This window comes from Diadema antillarum, unplaced genomic scaffold, assembly GCF_040938485.1.
Source record: "Diadema antillarum isolate AM-2024a unplaced genomic scaffold, OU_Dant_1.0 seq00002310_RagTag, whole genome shotgun sequence".
Lineage (NCBI taxonomy): Eukaryota > Metazoa > Echinodermata > Echinoidea > Diadematoida > Diadematidae > Diadema > Diadema antillarum.
The window spans coordinates 55,363-79,239 of NW_027272932.1; the positions used below are offsets into that span (position 1 = coordinate 55,363).

Here is a 23,877-nt window from a genome sequence, read left to right on the forward strand (position 1 = left end):
TCTCTTCCTCCCCCCCCCCCCCCCCCCAACTCAGAGATGACCCTTTGACCCAGTCCCCCTATCCATGAACAAACCTTACTGTACAGGTGTTCGTTGGATAACAAATTTCTGGTGCCTTTCGGCAGGTGATATAACATCTCTGTTGCATACAAATCATAAGTTGTTGAAATAAATTTTAGCTGCCTTCAAATGTGTATCACCAAATACCTTGTTTGATGCCACGTGTAATGCACAAGTTTGTATATCAAACACCAGCTGAAAGATGAATTTCTTGTTTTTGTTTTTGTTTTTTCCATCATATAAAGGGCTATCTTGTTTTGTATTTGTGTTTGATTCCTGGCACGTGACTTTAATTATTTACTAATTGCACAAGTATGTATTGGCACATGTTGCAAAATGGAGTGCACATTATGAATGTATCTTAAGTGATAATACCAGGTATATACTTAACTCCTTTTCTCTATGATTGATCAAGATTTGTATAGAAAGCCAAGGTATATTCACCATTCTGTTTTGCGTCCAAGATGTGGCCGAACACCAGAGTGATTCACAGTCATTACCATTTTTCTGCTGCATGGTGGAAAAAAAAAAGATTATTGTTATTAATGTCACGTACTGTCTTTGCTATATTTGTAGTACTTGGTATTAAAAGGATGAGCTATCTGTAATAAAAGTACTACTTACATGCTAAAAGTATGCCAGTGTGTCCAGTCCTTATGTGATTCGGTGTGCGATGTACACATAAGTCATTGTGAGAAAGAGAGATAGTTTTATCATTTCTGAGCTTCCCTGCACCCCTGGCCTACACCTACACATGTGTGCCTTTTTCCCTCTTGTTGTGGTACTTATATGTTGGACATATTCCCTATTTTATTTCCTCTATCCTGTTGTACTTCTTGTTTTACACTCGAATTTGGCCCAGGTGATATGTGGCCATGATTAAACTTTTACCTTTAGTCAAAATGATTAAACAGTCCTCTAATTGATCACTGAAATAAGAAGTGAGGACAGAAAAATGACGGTGCTTCCTTCAAATATAGTTGCAAATGTTCTCATCTTTTTTATTCCCTTTATATTTTTCCTTCTCTATTTTACTATAGAGATACAGTGTACTCAATCGTACATTATTTTGCAGTTAAAAAAAACAACAACAAAGTCTTGTTCATCATAATCAATTATGTGCTATAGCAATTATCTCATTTTCCCCAAAGAGGCAAAAACCGTTCTCTTATGTCCATGCCCGGCTTCACGCTCCCATTCTCCCTCTCCCCACGCATGCCCAAGAGGATGATCTGTTGCCGGGGGTTACACCGCATCCAGGCCGTTTCCTCCTCAGCTGCCATGAAGGCCTGTGGAAGTATTAATAATCCTTCATGGGATGACCTTGCATGCTTTCACTTAGATTCAAAGTACACATGGTAATTTACCATCATGCGGGTCGCAGTTCTGGTGGCAGATTCCATTAATTTTGAATTGATTGGGGGGGGGGGGGGGGCATGAAACAGGTGAATTACAACGCAGTAGTAATGGAGAGGATTTGAATGGATTGGACTACTAAATTAGCACACAAACACTTGCATACACACACACACTCACACACCCACACACACACACACACTCACACACGCACACACACACACACACTCACACACGCACACACACACACTTACACCAGATATCTATTAATAGCTTATTGAAAAGTGTGCTGAACTGAAATATATACATATATACCTCTGGAATGATATGGGAGACTAATTTATTGTAATCAACATTCTGTAGGCCTTCAGCCCCATATCAATGCAGCAATGCCCTACCTAACTACATGCTGAGCTCTGCAAACTGAGGAATGTGATTTCTTATTTTCAGCCAATATGAAAAACAGAAAGATAACAACAGCAAACCTAAAGTCATCAATAGAGAATATTAAGGCAGTATGATAAAAGTTTCTTCAGAATTTGACAAAAGGAGCTGCACTTTAAGCTACATAATTATTGACCTGACGATGTTGTAACTATCACCATCATACACTGTAATACCATTTTTACCCAAAGCGTCATGTTAAGAAAGAATAAGTCTCAGAATACAAAGAATTAATCTGTTTATGCCATCCCAATTGGCAATCTTGTTATACGCAATGTCAATTGCACAAGTGCATGATTTGGAGCTGGTGGAGCTGCGAATGTAACACCTTGCCCAATGAATACAAACAAAAACATAAATGGAAACCACAAAGTGATGAAAAAACCAACCACCAAAACTAATGGTATATCATTCTTGCAAGGAGTTTAATCACCACACATCATTGAAAGCATAATAAAAAGAGGACGGATCAAGCACTTCCGAGATAATCTGAAAGACAGCCGTGGAGAATTTCAACAGAGTTGTGCATAGAAACGTGAAAATGTGGCAGTTTACAATGATTTATGACATGATTTTAATGTTACACGTTTACAATTCTCTAGTAAATCATGATAAAATTATGACATTAAAGACTGAAGTTGCCATTCAGCCTTCAAGTGCAGAAACCCAATAATGCCCTACAATGGGAAGGGATTATAGTCTCAAAAAGAAAAAAAAAAATGGCAGCCAAATAAAAAAGCAAAACACAAACAAAATATACAGAATTTCTCATTCACCTGCTACAGTAGACCCTTTGATTACCTGTATTTACTATTTTCCTTTCATACTTTCAAATATTTTTTTGATTTACATTTTTTCCCTTCCACCTGTGAACAAAGATATCTAAGAAATTTTCATTCACCATTGCTAAATACACAAGTATATTTTGTCATTATATATATATCATTGTTATATTAACAACACATATCACATTGATATGAAATTTGATTGAAATTTGTGTCAGCTTGTCTACCCTACTATTTTTCAGGCCACAACTGACCTGTGCATGGTTTGAGTGTGGTATGGTATAATAAAACCAGTGAAGCGACTATCAACTGAAATTTGCATAGTTTTGAAATATTTCAGGTGGCATATCATACGAATGAATTTATGCAACATGAAAATATGATGTACTGTCACATGCTAAGAAAATGTTAATACCAAATATTCTATACTATGCAGGTATATGTGATCATGGATGCCTAAATGTATATGATTAATGTTTCAGTAGAAATCACCTTTCCAAATCAACAATACAAAGCAAAATTTCCACATGATACCTTCAGCATAATTTGGTAATCTGGAAACTAAAAGAGCAAAATGTGCTGATGTATAAAACAGACTTATTGATTCAATATCACCAACCAACCTCTACTAAATTCATAGAGATTTGCATTTTCACGTGCGAGAAATAAAAGGGTGACGGAAATATTGTGAAGCTCTTGCTGTCCAAAGTAGATGTCCACCTGAAATTTCATGCCCCAACATGCTAAATAAGATGAAATTTTCTGCAGTAATTATGAAGTAATTTCAAATAGAAAATGCCAATTAATCAATTCAAAACAAATCATGCTTCGGTGGAATATGTCCATTGCAATAATAAGGAATGTAATCACATAATCAAAACTGTATAAAATGGTCAGGTTAAGGGCAGTGGGCAAGATATGGCATATTCACATCTGACCTTTAACAAACTGTACACAAATTTTATATACTCAACTGATATGGCACTATTGGCAGAGAAAAAAAAAAGAGAAGAAAGAAAAACCCAACTTGAACACAACAACTTTTGAATGATTCTGAATATTTGTTGCTGGCATACTGACTCGACAGAAAACTCCTAATTTGTCATTGATAACAAAAATTGCAAATGAATGAAGATGAGGTAACATACAATGTACATCTTGTTGCATTTTGCAAAAAGATTTGCTATGAGCTTATATCAATTATAAATGACTCCATGCCTCAGTGCACTAGTCTACTCAACATTATACAGCAGTGTAAAGAATGAGATTTGGTGCAGAATGCATTAATAACAAATTACATTATCATGATTGTGATCTTTATGGCCCACAAGTAACTGTCAACTACAAATTGAACAAATTACATCCTAATGCATCATTTCACTCGAAAGGGGAAAACAAAAATATGGTCACAATGACTAAAAGCAACATCCTTTCGAACACATGATAGACCACTGTGCACCATGGTTTCATGGTACTGTAGCAAAAGCTTGCATATATGGTATATTACAAAAGATTTGTCTAACTGTTTTTGTATCTCAGTCTCCATAGCATATACAATTTACATGACTCGCTTACTGTTCTTAAACAAAAACAAACAAAAACAAAACTCAAAAGAAAGTGCAAAGACATAATTCAAAATAGGGCTGATGAGCAGGATAGAAAAAAAAATGACTAGATAATGTTTGTGTTTTTTTCATAAAAATGCATTGCTTTCCTGATTAGATAATCTCTGTCATGATAAACTCCAGCTTATGTATTCACCAATATAGTAAGATACACAATCATACTTGTGACTACTACAGTCTAACTCGATGAAATAGCTAAATTGAAGCTGCAAAAATGTTGCATACTACACACTTTGTCTGGCCTGATATGGATGATTTGCTCCCAACATAAATGAAGTAACAGGTTTTCAATTTCCACGTTATTCCAGGCAAACGTTTCATTTGACTTGCATTTCTCGCATTCACATATCCCTTCTGTAGAATGATGAAGAGAAAGATGCATGTCAGTGACATGATGCTCTCGATCTGGCAAATCTTGATTCATTCCTTGCCCACTGGGGTACATTAAAAAACCCTGAATAGCAAATATGTGCATAAAAAAATATGCTAATTGGTTACGGTCGACTCAAGTCAAGATTTTTTTTTTCCGTGTGTGTACTTACACAGACATCAGTGATAAAGCTGTACATAATTAATTAAAGGAGACCTCCGGATAATTTTCAGATTTTTACATTTGAATAACTATAAATCAGTTAAACTGAGGACAGAGTTTCAGGACTTATGATAATCGGGATAAAGAATAAGAATATTTTCGAAATTTATAATAAATTGCCATGAACAAGGATGATGACATGGCAGGGTCACCATAAGAATGTGTGAGTTGGGGCTCAAGGAAGCAGAACAAAAGAAGAAGGCATGAGTAGATTATACACAGGTGAACTCGCAAGCATTACACTGAGCTACATTTCTGAAATATGTGAACCTCCTATGTCATCATCCTTGTTCAGTGTAATTTGTTTAAGGTTTTTCAAAGTATTGTTTCTCTACTCAAGAACTTTAATAAATTCCACAAATCTATACATGGGGCTATTGATTTATGTACAAGATGATGAGAAATTATGAAAATCGTCTGGAATGTTCCTTTAAGGGGACTCGATCTCGAATATACCCAAATCGGGCCAGCTTTCCCACTCGATGATATCCCCATGCTGTTGTGCCAGGTCTTTGAGATGCTAGCCCAAGTCTGTCTGAATCACCAAGGAATACTAGCAGTCCTGTGGTACTTTCCAAGGCAGAAAAACACAAAAACATGCAGTATGCATGCCATGTTACATGTCACAGCGCTACACAGAAAAGTAAAGCTAATCTAAACATGAGTTGGGCCACATACATACACATGCATCATGGTCTATCGGTTTATTATCAGACATGAGACAGTCTAATTTCTCTCTGGGTATAGCAAACCATCAGAAACTTCATCTCCTTCAAGCTTTGACGCTGCTGCACTCATCCCAGTCCTCAAACAGGTTTGACCACAAAGCCCACAACTACATCTTTGAGAAAATGTTGCTCTTTTCATGGAATGCATTTTAATCGTCTTGACATTTGCACTCAATGAACCAATGAGGAGCAGGCTTTAAAGTCACTCTTTGTCTTCGGGAGACATATTTTTTTCCTCCCAGTCTTAAGTTGATTACTCCAAACCATGATACAGCATGAACCTCCAAAAAGATTCAGTTCTGGATCTGAATGGGGTTGAAGATCCCCATCTCTTTCCTCAGCTTCATCATGTCAAAGCCGGTGTCGTCCGGCGTGTTCCTGTCGGGGCTGCGGGGATTCTGGCCGTACCTGCCGCCTTTCGGTACCTTCGTCGGCTCCTTGCCCGCGTTGAGTCTCTTCTTGTCCTCATCCATCATCTTCTGCCGGGCGTCGGCCTTCTTCTTCCCCTTCATCTTCTCCCGCTCTATGTTCTGCTTCCGGGCCAGCCAGTCATCGAACGTTGAGTTGCGGTCGCGCCCCTTCTCTGCCTTGGCCTTGGCACCCCTGTGGAAAAGGATTACAAGCACATTTCACAACTGGTGGACATAGATATGGAACATGTTGATAATCAAGTTGATAATCAAGATGGGACTCAACACACTTGAGGTATACAGTGGACTCCCGTTATAAAAAAGTCCTTGGGACCGGCAGTTTTCTTTCGTTTTATCAAAATTTCATTACACTCTAACATATAAACAGTGAAAAAAAAGAGCAGGTAATTTTGAGGCCTTACTTAATTCTCACTTCATTGTCACTGGAATTCCGTTACAACCATGTTCGTTATAACAGTAGTGCACTGTAGAATGATTGAAAGAAGATACTGTTTCCTTATTGTATCCTCACAATACCTCTCAATGCTACTTTCTACCCTCTTTTCCCAAGCCACATTACTTTTCATCTCAAACTGGTCCTCTAACAGCTCTTTTCAAAACTACCCATACACATAGCGGACGGGTCTAGGGCAATTACCCCCTGGGCAATTACCCCGCACCCTTCCCCTGGCCCTAATCCTAATCCTAATCCTGAACCTAATCCTATCCCTAACTCAAACTCCTAACCCTAACCCTAACCCTAACCCTAATCGTTACTCTAAGCTTACCACTAACCAGTATTTAGCCGGGGGGTAATTGCCCTCTCGGGGTAATTGCCCGGATACGGCTATAAAGAGGCATTGCACAGGATTCCATGACATTTTTTCTTTGTTTCAGTGAAGATGCCTCATTTCCCCCTTTCCTATTGCTTTCTCAAAATGAAAAAGAATGACTTCCTGTTGTGTTCTACTCTTGATTTTCAGATAAATGTTAATCAGGAGAAAAGTTAATCACATCTGTCTGAGGTTACAACATTGATTACAGTTTCTTGCCCATCAACATCCATCAAGGGAAAGACAATGAGAAGCTGAATATTGTTTACCCCCCACATCCTAGCTGCTGGCAGAGCAGATGGATTTCAAGTTGTAGTAATTGTCTCATTCACTAAAGTGTAGTCAGTTGCGAATGACATAAAATTTGATCTAGCAGTTACAATAAGATTCGACTGTGGAAAGAGAAAGGCCAGGAGAGCCAATGAAAGCAAAACAAGGAAAAGTAGAATTTACGCGGTGCATAATATATGTCCCCGCCGGAAGCAGCATTTTGTAGCAAAATGTACAATACAGGTCACAAATCAAGGTCAAAGGTCAAAGAAATCAAAGGTCAAAAATCTGTGTACAAGTTTTGAAGCCCTCACCTGCTGCCATCACATAAAGCAAACGGAATCGAAATCGGGTTAGTAATGGCGAAGGAGTAGCATTTTGTAGCCATTGTACAATATAGGTCAAAAATCAAGGTCAAAGGTCAAAGAAGTCAAAGGTCAAAATTCTGTGTAGAAGTTTTGAAGCCCTCACCTAGTGCCATCACATAAAGCAAACGGAATCGAAACCAGGTTAGAAATGGTGAAGGAGTAGCATTTTGTAGCAAAATGTACAATACAGGTCAAAAATCAAGGTCAAAGGTCAAAGAAGTCAAAGGTCAAAATTCTGTGTACAAGTTTTGAAGCCCTCAACTAGTGCCATCACATAAAGCAAACGGAATCGAAATCGGGTTAGAAATGGCGAAGGAGTAGCATTTTGTAGCAAAATGTACAATATAGGTCAAAGGTCAAGGTCAAAGGTCACAACTGAAATTCTGTGTAGAAGTTTCAAAGCTCCCACATAGTGCTATCATATAAAGCAAACAGAATCAAAATTGGCTCATAAATGACAGAGAAGTAGCAAATTGAAGATTTTGATCACACACGGACGCACACACGGACACATGGACGGACACACAGACGGACACACGGATGGACACACACATGGACACACACACGTATGGAGCCCGTTTCATAGTCCCCTGCTCGAACTCCTTCGGCGGGGACAATAAAGGAAGAGAGATACAGTGAGGGATGAACTCACTTTTGCCCTTTGCCAGCATTCTTGGCTGCTTCAGCTGCCTGGACATTCTTCAATGTCTCCATCCCCAACCGTACTTGTGTCCCAACCTCCTCTCCATCAGCCAAGGACCAGCCATCATCTTCAGCATCGCCATCACTCGCCCAGCCACTGGAAGCGGAACCAGGCCGATGCTTCCGCCTCGGAGCGTCCAGCCCGCTCCCCGAGAACTCGCCGGGTGGTAGTATCCTGGCGGTGTACATTTGCGAGTATGCGCCCTTCATCCACGTCTTCAGCTTGGAGTCGTACATCTGGTGCGCCATGCGTCCCGTCGTCCTGGCGATGGGCTTCTGCTTGGCTGCCCTCTGTTGCCACTGGTAGAGGAAGATCTGCCTCTCGCACGATTTGTGTCCCCACAGCCCCGCCAGGACCAGCGGTGATTTGTTCTCGATGTCGGGGTCGTCTATCGTGGCTCCATTGTTCAGTAAGACTTCTACAGCATTGTTCTTACCCTGGGCGGCAGCTATGTGAAGTGCAGTCCGGCCGTTGGCTGTTTTTGCATGAACATCTGCCCCTAAATTTACATTGGGAAAAAGGATAATGAAATCTGAAATCTCATTCTGCCTAATGAATATGTTGGCAAATACCCTCCTTTTTCCAGGACTATTGGCATATGTTACACATGTGCTATCTTTTCTTTTTCTTTTCTTGTTTTTTTTTTGTTTTTTACACATTCAAATTCAGCTACAACTTAAAAAGAAATCAAGAGACCAAATCTATTAACTGGGGCAACAAGACCTCGTATCTACAAAATGTCAAATGTTCAGGAGAGCCAAAAAACATGGTGTCCAAAGCACTATAGCGAATGGGATAGCCTTTCCGTTGACATGCCGTGGTGGCTTCATTTTTGGAGTAAGACAGTTGGGATTTGGACAGGACATCACTTAACCTATTATTTGACTATTAATCCAAAAACGTCATTTTCCCCAAAATTGCAGATACAAGGTCTTGTCACCCCAGCGACGATATCCCTGTATTAAGGGTTAATGAACAATTGCAACACATTTTTAGTAGAAATTGAATTTAAATATAACTACAGCAGAACTGGCTCTCCTTATCTGGTAAACAAGCTTAATCATAAAGGACATTGGTTTAGTTTTAATAGATCTTCAAGAAAATGGTCCAAAAGTGGCAAATTAGGCTTTATCATTAGCATCATCACATAATCAATCTATTAAAGGACAAGTTCACCTTTATAAACATAAGGATTGAGAGAATGTAGCAATATTAGTAGAACACATCATTGAAAGTTTGAGGAAAATCAGACAATCCGGTCAAAAGTTATGAATTTTTAAAATTTTTGTGCAGCAACCGCTGGATGAGAAGACTACTGCAGTGTATGAATAACTTGCGTACAACAATATAAGGAAAATATAAAGAGAATTTCACAAAATTCCATCTTTTGAAAAAAGTACACCTTCCCCTGACTCGTTACCGACAAATGTTATGGGTAATATTATTCCCCTTGCCTGTAGAAAGAGGCAAGTCAAGAGCTCTCTTATTATGCGAAAAAAGTGAAAATATGTTGAATTTTCTTTTACAGTTTCTTTATACTGTTGTACGCATATGACTCACAAGCTGTAGTAGTCTCCTCATCCAGCGGTTCCAACACAAAAATTTTAAAAATTCATAACTTTTGCATCGATTGTCCAATGTTCCTCAAACTTTCACTGATGTGTTCTACTAATATTGTTGCATTCTCTCAATCCTTATGTTTATGAAGGTGAACTTGTCCTTTAAGTACCAGATAAATAGATGCACTTCACATCAGTACTACAAATTTTTGTAACATGAAAATCTTGTAGCTGAATATTGCTCAGAACTGGTCCACAGAAGGTCCCCCTAAAAGGGATTTGGGTGAAGCTTTTCTCCCCATGAACTTACCTCCTACAATAAGCCGCTGTACAAGGTTAACATGCCCCCTGTGAGCTGCAATGCAGAGTGCTACAAAAGCCCTGTCTGCAATCCAGGCCTGCTTTGATTTCTCTCGCATCATCTGTGATGATGGCGTCTCGTATGTTGTGTCCTTTGTCACTCCCAATTTCATGACCTGGATAAATTGGGACATGTCACAAGGGATACATACGTATTCAAAATTTTAGTCTGTTCCAATATTTGTGATACTGTGCATACTTACGTAAAATCAAAAAGTGATTATTGTTTTAAGCAATTTGATATGTCCGAAAGATGTTGTCTTAAAAAATCAGCTAGAAACTCTAAACTAAAAGGCTAACAATATTTCCAGATCATTTATCAGACACACCACATGTCAAGGTAAAAGATACCATCAAAAGCCTTGACTCTCTTTGATTGATAGATTCGATTTTTTTTTTTTTTTTTTGCCTCTGATGCTTTGCCAACCGAACAGTTGACAATGCAGCAAATGTTTTAGCTTCAACATGATGAGTGAATCCTATAACAGCTGATGACTCTCACATAAAGTCAAGTTTACGTTACAGGGTACCCAGGCGTATGTCATGCACTGCAATACAGTTTGTCACTATTGCCTGGTAATGATGGCAGATCAGAACTGAGGGGTCTCAAGCACATGTTGGAAAATCTTTTCAATAAAAAGATACAGTGGTGACCTGACCTACCTGGTGGATATCACCTTTTGCCGCTGAAGCAATGAGACTCTTCCACGTGTTCCAGACGTCCATGTTGATTATCGCACCAGGCACGATGTCATGGTGTCTGACATCACTATCATCCATCATGTCAGCTGGAGAAGAGAGAAGTTTATCTGGGTTTAGCCATAGTGATCTCATGTAATAGAATTTATCAGGCAATGCATGAAATGACTAGCAAGGAGCTAAAGGCTAAGCACTCCTGCCCCCCCCCCCCCCCAGAATCTATAAGAAATAAACAAAGGTGAATGGCACTGTCAGCTGCAACTAACAGATAAGGTGATAACAAAATATTGTACCGTGTATTTTAATAATGTGCAACAGTTTTGACGAAAATGCTTTGTTGTAGGCAGGAATTCAGTGAGTTTATAATGTCAAAGCTGATTACATGCAATTTAGTATCAAGGGTTAAGATAATCAGATGTCACAGCAGGGAATTGAGATGTCTATCTGCACTATGTAATAAAGAAAAGAGTATACACTATCTCTCAAGCAGCTGGAATTCTTCAAAAGAATGTATAATAGCTATGAGTACCTTCATCAAGATACGTCAAGCGCTGGAGGTGGCTTGGCACCCCTGTGATGAACTCCATCTTGGCCTTCAGAGCCCGCACCTTCATCTCATTGTAGATCTCCTTCATGACGAACACCTCCTCAGTGAAGAGCTTCACACGAAGGTCAAAGAACTTTCCTTTGTAGGCCTTAGTGCTGCCCGGTTTGTCCCCCATCTTTGAGAGTTGTGTGTAACCTGCGTTCTTAGCACAGCAATGCTTGCCTATGTAGTCTGATTACACGCGATGATTCTCCTGATCCTGTTTCAGAGAAAGTACCGGATACTCAATCCCATTCCATGAAGGCATGTTCTCATCTGGGACAAAGATATGCAAATGTGTACAACACAAGGTACATAAACATGTAAATTACATGAAGATGTTACACTTTGTTTGCATTGCAAGATTCTGTAGACTGCGGTCTGTGATAAATGGGATATGCATACTGTGTCTCAATTCAATAGTCAATGACTATGTTTTCTAGACTAGAACATATATCTACACTGTATATTTGCAGATTCACATTCAAAACCATCTCAGTTATAAAGAGATTTGCTTGTAACTTTAAGTTACAGTTGGTAGAAAATAGCAGCTTTGGAATCAGGATGTGATTCAAAATAGTCTATCTTTAATTTTGAAGGCACCCTTGTGACTGTTTTTGCTGGACAGTTACTAGAGTCTACATTGTATTCACTTGAATACCACAATTTCATCTTTATAAAAAAAAGAAAGAAGAAGTATGGTACATAGACAATAGATCTGTGTGACATTGCAAATGCATAGCCACAGTAAAGACCAAAGGCATACTGTTATCTGTGTATGCAGGCTAATGTACATCAATATACTTATGATCTACTGTATGTCCCCCTAAAAAATTACACTGGGACCCTCCACAGTGATAACTTTAAAAAAAAGTGAATCAATCCAAATACAATTTCAGGGAATGAAACCATAACTTATCATCCACATCTTACAGAAAACCCCATCTGATTTAATTGCTTCAGTGGTCATCTGGAAATGAGGATCTTTGTACTTGTAGAGCATGTCAGGAATCTCTCCTCTCCAAGTTCTGCCCGTTATGTTCACACAGTCCAAGTGCTAAACTTGGAAGAAACAGATGATGCATGACATGATTTACAACAAGCCACATTTCTCTGCACTGTGACCACTGAGCCTTGAACCTTGAACCGTGAAAGGAAAATCCCTGCAGCAGCTTGTAGAAAGCTAAACTGGGATGAACTGTGAGATGACAACATTGGCCGATGGTGCTTGAAAGTGCTAAATTTATAGCTATTTACAATAAATGGCATGATGTGCGTGCAAATAATAAAAATTAGGCTGCCAGGCATACAGCATTTTGGACCCTACAGGAGACTGCAACCTTCTGATGATTGGTAGGGCAGCCTTCTGGAAGGTACCAACACTGAAGAGGCCTTTGCAAGTACCTCTTCCAATAAAAAAATAAAAATAATAATAATTTAATTTCTGTTGCCCGTTTTACTAGAATACTACTAAATACCCTTGAAAAGGCCTTAACCTGCCGCAAACTGGGTCCGCTACTCGTTCTATTTTAAGACCCTAAAATAACATTCACACTGTTTCATCATATTGAAAGTTATCAAATCAATGACAATGTCGACAATGCGGAAAGGGGACATAGATTCACTAGACCTCTTGTGAATAACTCAACAATTAGATTTAGCTAGTTAGAATTAAGAGTAGAACTATTAACAGTTAGATGTAGATCTAGACCCCGGTCTAGATCCCCAAAACACTCTAAAGAGTCTACTCTAACCTTGCGTTAACGTTTCAGAAGAGAGCGAGAGAGGTTAGACCAGTAAATTTACTAGTACACTAGGCTAGCTAACCTCTCACGTTTTTTAACCCATTTAAAGAACGTGATCAATCTTTATAGAACACTTACAGCGCTTGTTCACACAGGTATCACAGTCATGCCCAAATTCACTGAAATGTTTCACTCCCAAAAGATCACAGTCGTTGACGCGACGTGTTTCGTTCTCCATAGACCGTCTAGTCCTACCGTGTATATTACGGACGTGGACGGGATATATACGGAGCGTCTCTAGCAACATGACCCACAACACCAATTATGTAATGCAATCACGCATGCGCAGTTTGTCTAAAGTGTCTCCGGCTCTAACAAGATGAGTCAAAAATCGCAAAAAAAATTGATTCATGAATAATTTTTGAATGGATTAAAACAGACTAAAATATATATAATTTCAATTTTAATATTTATATTAAGGGTATTTTGATGAATTATTATTTTTCAATCCACTCTTATCATTTCACAATACCAATTACTCATGGAACAATTTCTTCGGCCGCTGGCAGTGTCTAGTGCCGAATTCCGAGAATAACACCTGGAATTTTGTCTTTGCAATCCAGTATCAACACTAACGTAGAAAAATCTGCAAGCAAAATGATCAGACTACCTCTTGCAACCTTTGTTCGATCATCAGTAAGTTCAGTTTTCTGCAAATAACTGCACACACATCTGTCTTTTTTGCGTAATACGTGTTGAGTGTGCAGTCCCGTACCTTCAAATCTATGTAGTGGAATACTCGCAGAGTGATCAGCGCAGCGCGCAGCGCTAGATAAATTCATTTTTAAATTAGAGATCTAATTTACCTGCTATTATCTCACCATGAGTGCTACTTTTATTGTGATTCTCATAGGCATACTTTATGCCACGACAAACCCTGATCCATCGTAAGGTTAAAATCCTGGAGTATTCCATGCACATGTCATGGACATATGATGACCCCATGCCCATGCATGGCCCCAATACCTAAAGCAAAAACAAAACGACAATCTTTGTCTTGATCATTCATTCGATTAAATTGACATAAGAACCGTATCAGCTTCTCACCCTCTGCTCAGCGTTATAACTTGGTTTTTTTTTTCTTTTTTTAAAATCATAATTATAATGTGGTTTCTGATGTGCTCCTCAGTCACCTTTGATGGATAAAGTTATTAAAACATTGAAAATTTGTACGTAAACGACCTTCCTGATGTGTTGTTAAGTGGCAGATGTGAAGTTAAGCTCTTTGCTGATGATACCAAGTTGCCATCATTTGTAGTTGACAGCCCATCCGTGAATAGTTTCAAGTCTAACCTAGAGAGGTTCTGGAGTCAAGACAAGAACAAATACAACCCTGATGGGATATTTTTTTGTCCATGTTATTCTGCACAGCGCGTAACTAAAAGTTATTAATGTCATGTAAAGACTGCACTGAGGGGCAAATATGTTAAGTCTAACTTTACGCCCACCTTCAAGGTATGTTATCCAAGGTATGAAAGTGATGCACACTTGGTTTGGACCTTGGACTCGGCTCGGTCTCGTCTGTAAAATTTAATGGTGCACACCATAGACTATGCAAGGGGGTCTAGTCAAAATTTTGATGCACATCCGTTATTACACAAACAATTTTTGCATGCATTTCATTCAAGTGTTTTCATTTTCTTTTGCTTCGTAAACATAATTTGTAAAAGTTCTAGTTCAGTCTCATGAGTCTGGGAAATCCGCTCATGAGGGGGGCTCCGTCTCACACGAGGCACTCTCCCCCTCATGAGCACCTTAGTCTGAGGTACTCTAGATGCGAGGCTCCCTCCCCGATCGCGCAGTGCTCACCTCATCCATCTCACATCTGGTATATTTATAATTTACATGGCCGCAAGTTGGCACTGTCTGTGATTTTTTTGTTACACATGATGTTATACACACACATGTCCACTCTCCATGATGAAAAGAATACAAATTTCAATCTACTAGTATTTGTTTTGATTAAAACTGGATTTTTTTCAAAACAAATAGATTCTTTTCTTCTTCTCATCATGGAGAGTGGACGTACATGTCTATGTAACAAAAATTCACAGTGCGAACTAACTATACGCAGCCCTGTCACTGGACACAAGTTTCGCGACAGGGCTGTGCCTACTGGAGGCCACGCAATCTCCAAATTTCAGGGCTGTGACATGATTCTGAATTTATTACACGTTACCGGTGCTCGGACTTTGTAGGATGAAAACTTGATCTATTTAGCTTTCGTCTTTTGCTATCGATATTAATATACAGAATTCACAACTTACCAAAAATGAAGATTTGCATATCATATACGCTCGCTCAGTAAATGGCAGTGATTCAAAATGTAACTTTAGTCCCAGCACTGCAAAGACAACAGGAAAAGGTGGCGCTGTCGACCGTGCGGGCGAGATATGCAGCGTGTGCACGGAGCATCGTGGTTCCAGCCTCGAATTGGGTTATTGCAAGATACATGTGCACTGCTATGCGGCGCTCTATTATCTTTGCGCACAATTGTTGCATCGTTCAAAGCTGGGGCCTATGTATTCTGAATCGTGCTGCGACGATAGTCAGCTTTCCGGTTTGAAATTGCAATTTTTGCTCAGTTTACGATACGTGAGGGCTCCCTTATGGACTAATATATCATTTTTTTTTTCATGTGAGTAATTTGTGATTTAGAATTGAGAATGTAGGCATTTTCAACATCAGCAGTTGCATTCAAAAGTGTTGTGGTCTTGTAGCTGTGTTTCAAGGGGTCTCTGGAGATTGGTATATCGGCAGCTCGTCTGAGGCCGTGCTGGCGCACGGGGACGCCGTGCGAAGCATGGCATCTAATCGGGCTACAGTGTGAACTTGCGACCATTTATATCAGATGTGAGATGGGTGAGAAGTGAAGGGGAGGCCTCATGAACACTGCGGGTAGGGAACCTCTTGAGTACCCCGAGGTGCTCATGAGGGGGAGAGTGCCCTGTGAGACGGAGCCCCCCTCATGAGCGAATTTCCCGGACTGAGTTTCCCTTACCATTACCCTGTACATACTGCAATAAGTCCCTTGGAGCTCTGCCACACCAATCAATCCATATTCTGTGTAATCCATACATGCCAGACTGTGCGTCTGTGTGTGTGCCAATGTGTGAAAGGCATGCCTTGTGTATATATGTGTTTCTTGCTTGGTTGAACGCAGTACATGCAGTTTCCGTTCGATAAAGGAATCATAGTGTCTTTTACAAGCAGAAAACAAACGACTGTTCGTCATTAAATAGACTGAATTAGTAATCAAAACAACTTCATGGTTCAGAGAAAATTAAAGTTCTGTGGAATTTTTGGAAGTACGGTATCACACAGTTTTACCAAATATGAAACCACAAGAAGCTTTTACATTGTAGCTTTGAGATTGTCAAGTGTAATGGTAATCTCAAAATTTTAAGCGACCTGACTACAAAGGGTTTTATTTTGATAATACATGTTTACATTTGATATACTCCTCCCACTCAGTGTATTACACTAGTAGTCAAATTCCTATTGTGCACCTACTTACTTTCTTTACAGGCTCGGCAGCTGAGGGCGATTCATTCAAGCAGTGTGAAAGCTTCTGATCAGCTGTTTGTGGTATGTAGTACAGACATTGATCACGTATGTCTAAGGCCAAATATGTCATGCAAGTAGCATTCCAAGTTTTTGTTGCCAGTACAAGATTTGTTCACGTAGATATTTATTTGTGTGTGTGTGTGTGTGTGTGTGTGTGTGTGTGTATGTGTGTGTGTGTGTGTGTGAAGACTGCAGAAAAACGAGCAAAAAACAAGTGCTCAATAAATTTGGTGTTTACTTTATGTCTGCTACACCGCTTGAAGAAGATGACATTTATCTGCAGTAAATGTAGCACTGATAAACCAGCACTGATATGCCTTGAGTGAGTATACATATGATATGCTTGCAACTCGGTTGTACCTCATAATGTCTTATTTTCCTACCAACAGCACAGAGATTCAGATGAAAACAATCCCAACACACCATTTGAATTTACTCCAGAAAATATGAAGGTAAGTCACTACCTACACGGATATCAAAACCACTTTGATAAATACATTTGACAGAGACAATTTATCATGTGCAGTGCATCTTTGACGCTTACATTTCTGCTAAAATCTTTGCCAGTTTAATGTCGATAGCTTTCAAGTATATTCTAACTCTTTGTAGAATGTTGTCTGCTAAATTGCTGAAGATTTTCAAAGCTATGTATTTCCCCAATATTACATTAACATAAAAGTTCCTGTAGATAAAACCTTCATGGTCACAGTGATCATTACCTTTCTCCGTAAAATTTGTAGGAATCTTTAAAACACGTTTTTGGGATTTGCATTTTCTGTGTGCAAAATACTATACCATAGATTGAATGCTTTTACATAATGGGATATTTGTGAGTTGTGTTTTTTTATTGTGTCCTTGCAAAGGCTGTTCATTTCAGAGTATCCATACACACAGCAACGAAGATGTTGTAGGTATGCAGCGTTTAGCTGATAGGTGCCAAAAGATAAGACAGAATGCAAGTTTTTAAGCAGCAGTACTGTGATTATCAGCGAATTGGATCTATAAATCTTCCATGAGGCAATGAAGATTGTGAAAGAGTGTGTGTTAACACATAATTGTATGCTAATTTGCACAGAGCACTTGGGCAAGGCAATAGCCCCCATGCACTGACTCATTTAAAAGAAAAAGGAGATAAAAGAAGATATTGTGGAATTATTTGACTTACACAGCTGACAATCTGAATAGCTGAAACTGGATTGAAAGAACTGTAGCAAGATTATGTGCATATTGGAGAAGTGGGCTTTTGAATATGAGATTGTACAAGGTAGATGATTATCATTGTGAGAATGAGTTCATCATTTTCATTTTCTGTATTTTGTTTGGCTAAGCAACCTTTGATTTCTGCCACCAATATCTTTTATTATCTCTAAGATTTGCCCAGATGAGAGAGAATTTACTAAAATAGTATTGCCACTGCCAAGTGATTTACAAATTTGAAGTTGTATATAATGTTATACTTGCTTGAATATTTGCAGAGAGTAAATGACATCATAGCCAACTACCCAGATGGTCACAAGGCAGCAGCGGTCATTCCTGTACTGGACCTTGCACAGAGACAGCACGGCTGGACACCCATCTCCGCCATGAACAAAGTTGCGGACATCCTGGATATGCCAAAGATGAGGGTGTACGAGGTCGCCACCTTCTACACCATGTTCAACAGGTAGGGGTCTCTTTTTCCAAAAGTATTTTAGGGTTCATGTTGTTGTTTGCAAGAACATGAACAATTTGTTGATGGCTGATGGCAACCAAAAATATGTTGTAGGCAAACTTTACAACAATTATCAAAATCAGGAGGCCTGGTGGGAATTTTCCAGAACAAGCCTGTGGTGATTCTGTAGTTTTTCGTTATGTCATGTCATGTTGTTGCCACATTCAAACAATGTATGTTGAGGCTACGATATTCATAATTTGACAGCATATTAGAGGGATATTTTCAGGTCCAAGCGTCCTACATGTAAATAGGGAAATGCACATTTTATTATTTGAATCTAATATTAAAATGAAGATTCACTTACATTATCTTTTACAATCCAACAAAATATCTTTCACTATCCATTGCATGGACTGGTCAGTATACACTTCAGGTTACTGAATTCAGCAAGACATTAATGTTAGTGTTTCTTTCACTCCTTGTATCTGCTGACCATCTCCTGTCTTTCTGTGCTTTCAACTCTAACGAGTTAGCCCTTTTAGCCCGTCTGCTTGTGCTGCTGCCAGTAGATGCTTGCTGCAGTCTTTTCTCTATCCTTATTCAAAGGTTATTCACATTTGGAGGTGTTGCAATGCCTAGTGCAGAGAGATGATTTGTGTTTCATTCTGATCCACCCCACCCCCCTTCATTTCTTTGCAGGAACCCCGTGGGCAAGTACCACATCCAAATCTGCACAACGACACCCTGTATGTTGCGAGACTCTGACTCGATTCTGGACATCATCAAGTCAAAGCTAGGTAAGGTTTCGCCAAGTGAGAGATTTAGTAAGCTTATCAGCAGCACTCTACTTGTCCCTTGGTCACCCGTACCATGGTGTATACTTTGAAGATATGTTTGGTATACTGTATAGGCTGTTATATTTGCGGATGAGGAGGTCAAAGACATTTTTTGCATGATGTTGTTTTCACAAATCGACACAAATGTACACTACTACCTCAACACGTAGTGACATTTTCGCGTTTTGTTCAATTCGCAGTCCAACTGTGATTCCCGGAATTCACGAAAATTACCCTTGCGAAAATAACAGCTTATACAGTATTTTACCTCTTGAGTTACAACTAAATGTATCTCTTGTATTGAGATCTCTCTGAGTTCAGATTATTTCCCCAGTTGCACGGAGAGGTTTATATTTTTATGATGTGGCAATAATGCGATACAATTTTTAAAAGCTGGGAATGGCTCTATGCATGAATAAATAAAGTCATTAAGTTATGTCAGCATTACTGATGAATAAAAAATACCGAATTATAGATAACTTATGCTGTTCAACATGATATACCCCCATGAATCAGAATCTGTGTATAACTCCAAACTAAAGGGATCCCAAACTTCTGTCCTTAGTTTATTTCATTGAGCAATGTCTGTATCTGTCACTACTACAAATTATTTGTCTTATATGTGTCCTTTTGTGTCTTTATACAGATGATTTCGGTCCCAGTCCTCCCCCCCCCCCCCATGTATCAATGTGAAGTACTGCTCTGAAATATTCATCCAGCCCCAGTAATCAATTTTTGATTGGTCTTAGTGATGGGACTGTTTCTGCAGCAAAGAGCTCTCAGAATTACCATTTTGGGACATGATCATCCATTTTACATTCTTGTCTCTTGCAATCACCCCCTCACTACCAATCCTGTCATGTTGCCAATCATTACTTGGGCAAAGCATTAATTTAGAGCAACACTGCATGATTATAATGTTTGCTGCTCCCTCTTGGTCTTCAGGTATCAAAGTTGGCGAGACGACAAAGGACAAGATGTTCACTCTGACCGAAGTGGAGTGCCTCGGAGCCTGTGTGAACGCACCCATGGTTCAGATTAACGACAACTACTACGAGGACTTGTCAGTGAAGGACATGACAGAAATCATTGATGATCTCAAGGCTGGCAGGATGCCCAAGGCTGGACCAAGGTTGGTTAAAGAAGAAGAAGAATGATCCGTTTTGATGTTGTAGTGAAAAGTCTTGTTTTGCACTGAGAAGAAGTCCTGCCAAAGGTTATCTGCTGTTTTTCTTTGACTAATTTCTGTAGAAAAGTGAAACACATACTCACTTGCTCAATGTTTTGGCAAGGCTTTGATTGTATTTAATGAATGCAAAAAGGGTATACACCCTGTACATGAGGAGTTTTTAACGTAACTAGTGAGCAGTGGGTTGACTGTGTGAACACTAAGAGTAGTGAATTGTTTCACTTGTACAAATGATTTGATGCCAAAAGCTGAACTTGTGTTTCCTGTTCTACTTGCCATCAGTTTGTAGCCCTTGATATGAGATGACTTTGTCTATGCCATGTGCATAGTAGTAACACACTTAGCTGGAGGCCAGAGTTGTATTCTTTTGAAGGGAGTAGCCATTTGTTTCACAGAGAACTGTTACAATAGATTCCTGGTATCTGTGAGATGAATTTCATTGCTATGCATGGGGCATGTCAATTAATTGAAAACATAAGGTAATATTACATCATGGGTGAAAACTTGCTGAAAACCCAGAAATATTTATAAATGTCAATATAAGGATCACGTGAAAGTACCTGATAGTTCTTAGTGAGCAAAAAAACTCCAATATTTTTCGAAAGACACAGTAATGCATTTATTTACGAGTGATATGGTAGTGTTCATGCTAAATTAAACGGAAATGAGGAGTGTGTCTATATGTCTGTGAGTTTTAGACTGTAACTGATCAGAATTTTCAACCATGACAAAAAAAAAAAAAGATTGTGCCTACTTGTCCTCTATTTGATAGGTAGTATAAGCAGTAGTTACACAGATGATACTGGTAATGGTAATGGTGATGATGATGATGATGATAACATATGTCATTATAATGTTGATAAGAGTAATGATAATGTTGACAATATTATTACTAACGTTGATAATCCTAACTACAGTGAAACATGAAAATACCTTTTATGATATGGCCAATTTCTCTATTTATTGTGATGAAATTATTTAAAAAGATATTGAATGTGATAATTTGCAGCTCAAGCTTATAGAAGTTATGGAAATGTTGATTGTGAAATCTGATAACTAGCATCATATTTTTTTCTCTTACCAACAGGCGTAAACGCTTTGCATCGGAACCAGAGGGCGGTCTGACAAGTTTGACGGAGCCGCCCAAAGGGCCTGGCTTTGGCGTTCGAGATGATTTGTGAAATGGAGATATTTTTATTGTTAAATACTAATTATAGATATGTATGTTTTGAATGTCAATAGCCCTTGATGTATAGAGAGAAAAAAGTTTCTCCCTTACATCTGTAATGTCTTTGCTCTTTTTCATTTTGAGTATTAGACAAAATGTTACAGGATAAACATGACTAGTGTTTTGTTTAAAAGCAATCATTTGTCACATTTTCCCCTCTACACTACTTGTGAGCAGATATCAACATGGTCTAACTACCCCATTTGCAACTCCAGTTTGTGTGAAATTTCAGTGAGTCGCACATTATACATAGCTTGCAGTTTTGAATTGATATTCCAAACTGCAATGTCCAGATTTGCTAAGGATCAGCCCAAGCACTTGGCTTATTACCATCTGGTAAGAGTTGATGTTCTTGAATGTGGAATCCCTTAAGAATTCTGGCTAGGATACTGTATAAAGCTGTTACTTTCGCGTGAAAATATTTTCGTGAATGCGGAGGTCACAGACATTTTTGCAAGCTGTTTTTGTGATTTTGACCTCAAGGCTGTCATAAGTGCACTGATGCCTGTCAGTTCAAGATATTTTTGTGTTGTTACTTTCTCAGTCCAACAGTGATTGGCAGATTCACGAAAATTAAACCCTCATGAAAATAACAGCTTATGCAGTAGTCTACGCCCTGCTAAAACTAGGGAATGCAAATGGCTTCCAGTAGCAATATGTCAAGATCTTGATCAGCAATGTACCAAAAACTTGTCCATTTTAGTTCAGCTTATAAGCTGGCAGTTATTTCGTAGTACCCCATTTTCTTGAGAGGCTTTTTGAGCCAGAGGAAAATTTTAGTGTGGATGGCCCACTGTATTGAAGATACTGCCTCAGGGTTGACAGTGGTGTGTAATAGGATGTTTCAGATTATATGTATTTATGATTGTTTGGTTAGAAACAGTCAATTGGTGCATTATCCTGCTTATGGCATTTCTTTCTTTCTCTCCTATTCCTCACTGGCAAAAATTTCCTCCTTGGCTCACTCGATACTGTGTGCATATGTCTGCCATTATCTGCCAAGATTTGTAGAGAAATACCTGAATGTGACGAGTCATGTTATTAAATTCTGATATGCGATATGTGAATTCAAATTGATGTGTGATTTTTGTCTGTTTATGTTTCCTTGTGTCTGCATGCCTTGGCTGTTCAATATTTAGGTAAAAAGAAAAAAAAAATATGAAAGAAAGTGGTAGAGTTTTCAAAAGCTTATCTCAATCATTCAAAATATGAGCAAAGCGAGGCAAGGAAGGACAAAGCTGCTCTTTTTAGATAGAGAGATGACAAGGGTGCCACCTCAAGGGCAAATTGCAGTTTACCCTTTGAGTAGATTTCCTTCTCTTCTTTTGGTTGAATTAGTTCAAATGCATGATATGTCCAGAAGATTACATTTCTGCATCCCATGTCTTGACTCTTACTGAGTAGTCTGAATACATGCATGTGTTAAAAAAACCCCATCAAATCTCTCTCTCCCTCTCTCTCTCTGACTATATATATAAAACACACACATATATGATTTATATTTATGTATGTATGTATGTATACATGTATATATATATTTTCTTTTTCCTTTTCTTTTGACATAAGTAGTATTTGATCATGAATGCACTCTACCAGATTATATGCACAACAAATGCTTAATTAGCCTAAGTGCACTTTTATTTCACCAAAGCTGAAGGATTGCACAAATAATTATGCATTTGGAGTACATCCTTGCGCAAAAGAATAACCATTTGTCATACAGTAAGAGCAGTTATTTTCGCAAGTTTATATATATATGTGTATATATATATATATATATATATATATATATATATATATATATATATATATATATACCCCCTGAAAATAAGTTCTGCAATCAAAGTTTGATATACTATATTTCTCTTGTACAGGCAGTATTTTTCTTAAGTATGACATAATAAGAAAGCCTGATCAATTATCTTTAGAATGACACCTCACTTTGCTTTGATTGGGTGTTACTCAACATGTAATGTGCAAAACAGCTGAGTATGGGGACAGATCAAAGGTGAAAAGTAGCAGCAATTCTGATATTGATGATATTCTGTTTTAAAAAAAAAAGGTCATTTGAATAAGCAATGCTGAATTGTGAGCACTCTAAAAAACTCTCATTAATGACTGGTCAACCTTCATGTTTGATTTTAATCTGCAGATACTACTGCAGTTTTTAATTCATGGATGAAGCCTAATAATCTAACAATAATCTTACATTGCATTCTT

General features: G+C 38.6%; 2 protein-coding genes across 2 annotated transcripts; one reads left to right on the top strand and one right to left on the bottom strand.

Moving 5' to 3' along the window:
* Nucleotides 1-5,883: 5,883 nt before the first annotated feature.
* On the bottom strand, nucleotides 5,884-11,514 carry LOC139714541 (uncharacterized). The gene is made up of 5 exons (XM_071626233.1): nucleotides 11,322-11,514; nucleotides 10,757-10,881; nucleotides 10,044-10,209; nucleotides 8,124-8,673; nucleotides 5,884-6,193 (listed from the first exon to the last, which is right to left on the bottom strand). Exons 1-5 carry the CDS (start codon nucleotides 11,512-11,514, stop codon nucleotides 5,884-5,886), a joined length of 1,344 nt encoding a protein of 447 aa, XP_071482334.1.
* A 2,164-nt stretch (nucleotides 11,515-13,678) lies between these two features.
* On the top strand, nucleotides 13,679-22,681 carry LOC139714539 (NADH dehydrogenase [ubiquinone] flavoprotein 2, mitochondrial-like). Its single transcript, XM_071626231.1, has 7 exons — nucleotides 13,679-13,819; nucleotides 16,712-16,771; nucleotides 17,140-17,202; nucleotides 18,226-18,413; nucleotides 19,104-19,201; nucleotides 20,186-20,372; nucleotides 21,517-22,681. The coding sequence occupies exons 1-7, from the start codon at nucleotides 13,781-13,783 to the stop codon at nucleotides 21,608-21,610; spliced, it is 729 nt and encodes a 242-aa protein (XP_071482332.1). The 5' UTR covers nucleotides 13,679-13,780; the 3' UTR covers nucleotides 21,611-22,681.
* The last annotated feature ends 1,196 nt before the right edge of the window (nucleotides 22,682-23,877 follow it).

Excerpts from the sequence above, each read along its gene's own strand:
- LOC139714541 (XM_071626233.1), bottom strand. The coding sequence starts at position 11,514 with ATGGGGGACAAACCGGGCAGCACTAAGGCCTACAAAGGAAAGTTCTTT. Across the intron at positions 10,210-10,756 it reads CAAAAGGTGATATCCACCAG|GTCATGAAATTGGGAGTGAC; the intron begins GTAGGTCAGGTC and ends CAATTTATCCAG. Across the intron at positions 8,674-10,043 it reads ACAGCGGCTTATTGTAGGAG|GGGCAGATGTTCATGCAAAA; the intron begins GTAAGTTCATGG and ends ATGTAAATTTAG.
- LOC139714539 (XM_071626231.1), top strand. The coding sequence starts at position 13,781 with ATGATCAGACTACCTCTTGCAACCTTTGTTCGATCATCA. Across the intron at positions 18,414-19,103 it reads TTCTACACCATGTTCAACAG|GAACCCCGTGGGCAAGTACC; the intron begins GTAGGGGTCTCT and ends ATTTCTTTGCAG. Across the intron at positions 20,373-21,516 it reads ATGCCCAAGGCTGGACCAAG|GCGTAAACGCTTTGCATCGG; the intron begins GTTGGTTAAAGA and ends TCTTACCAACAG.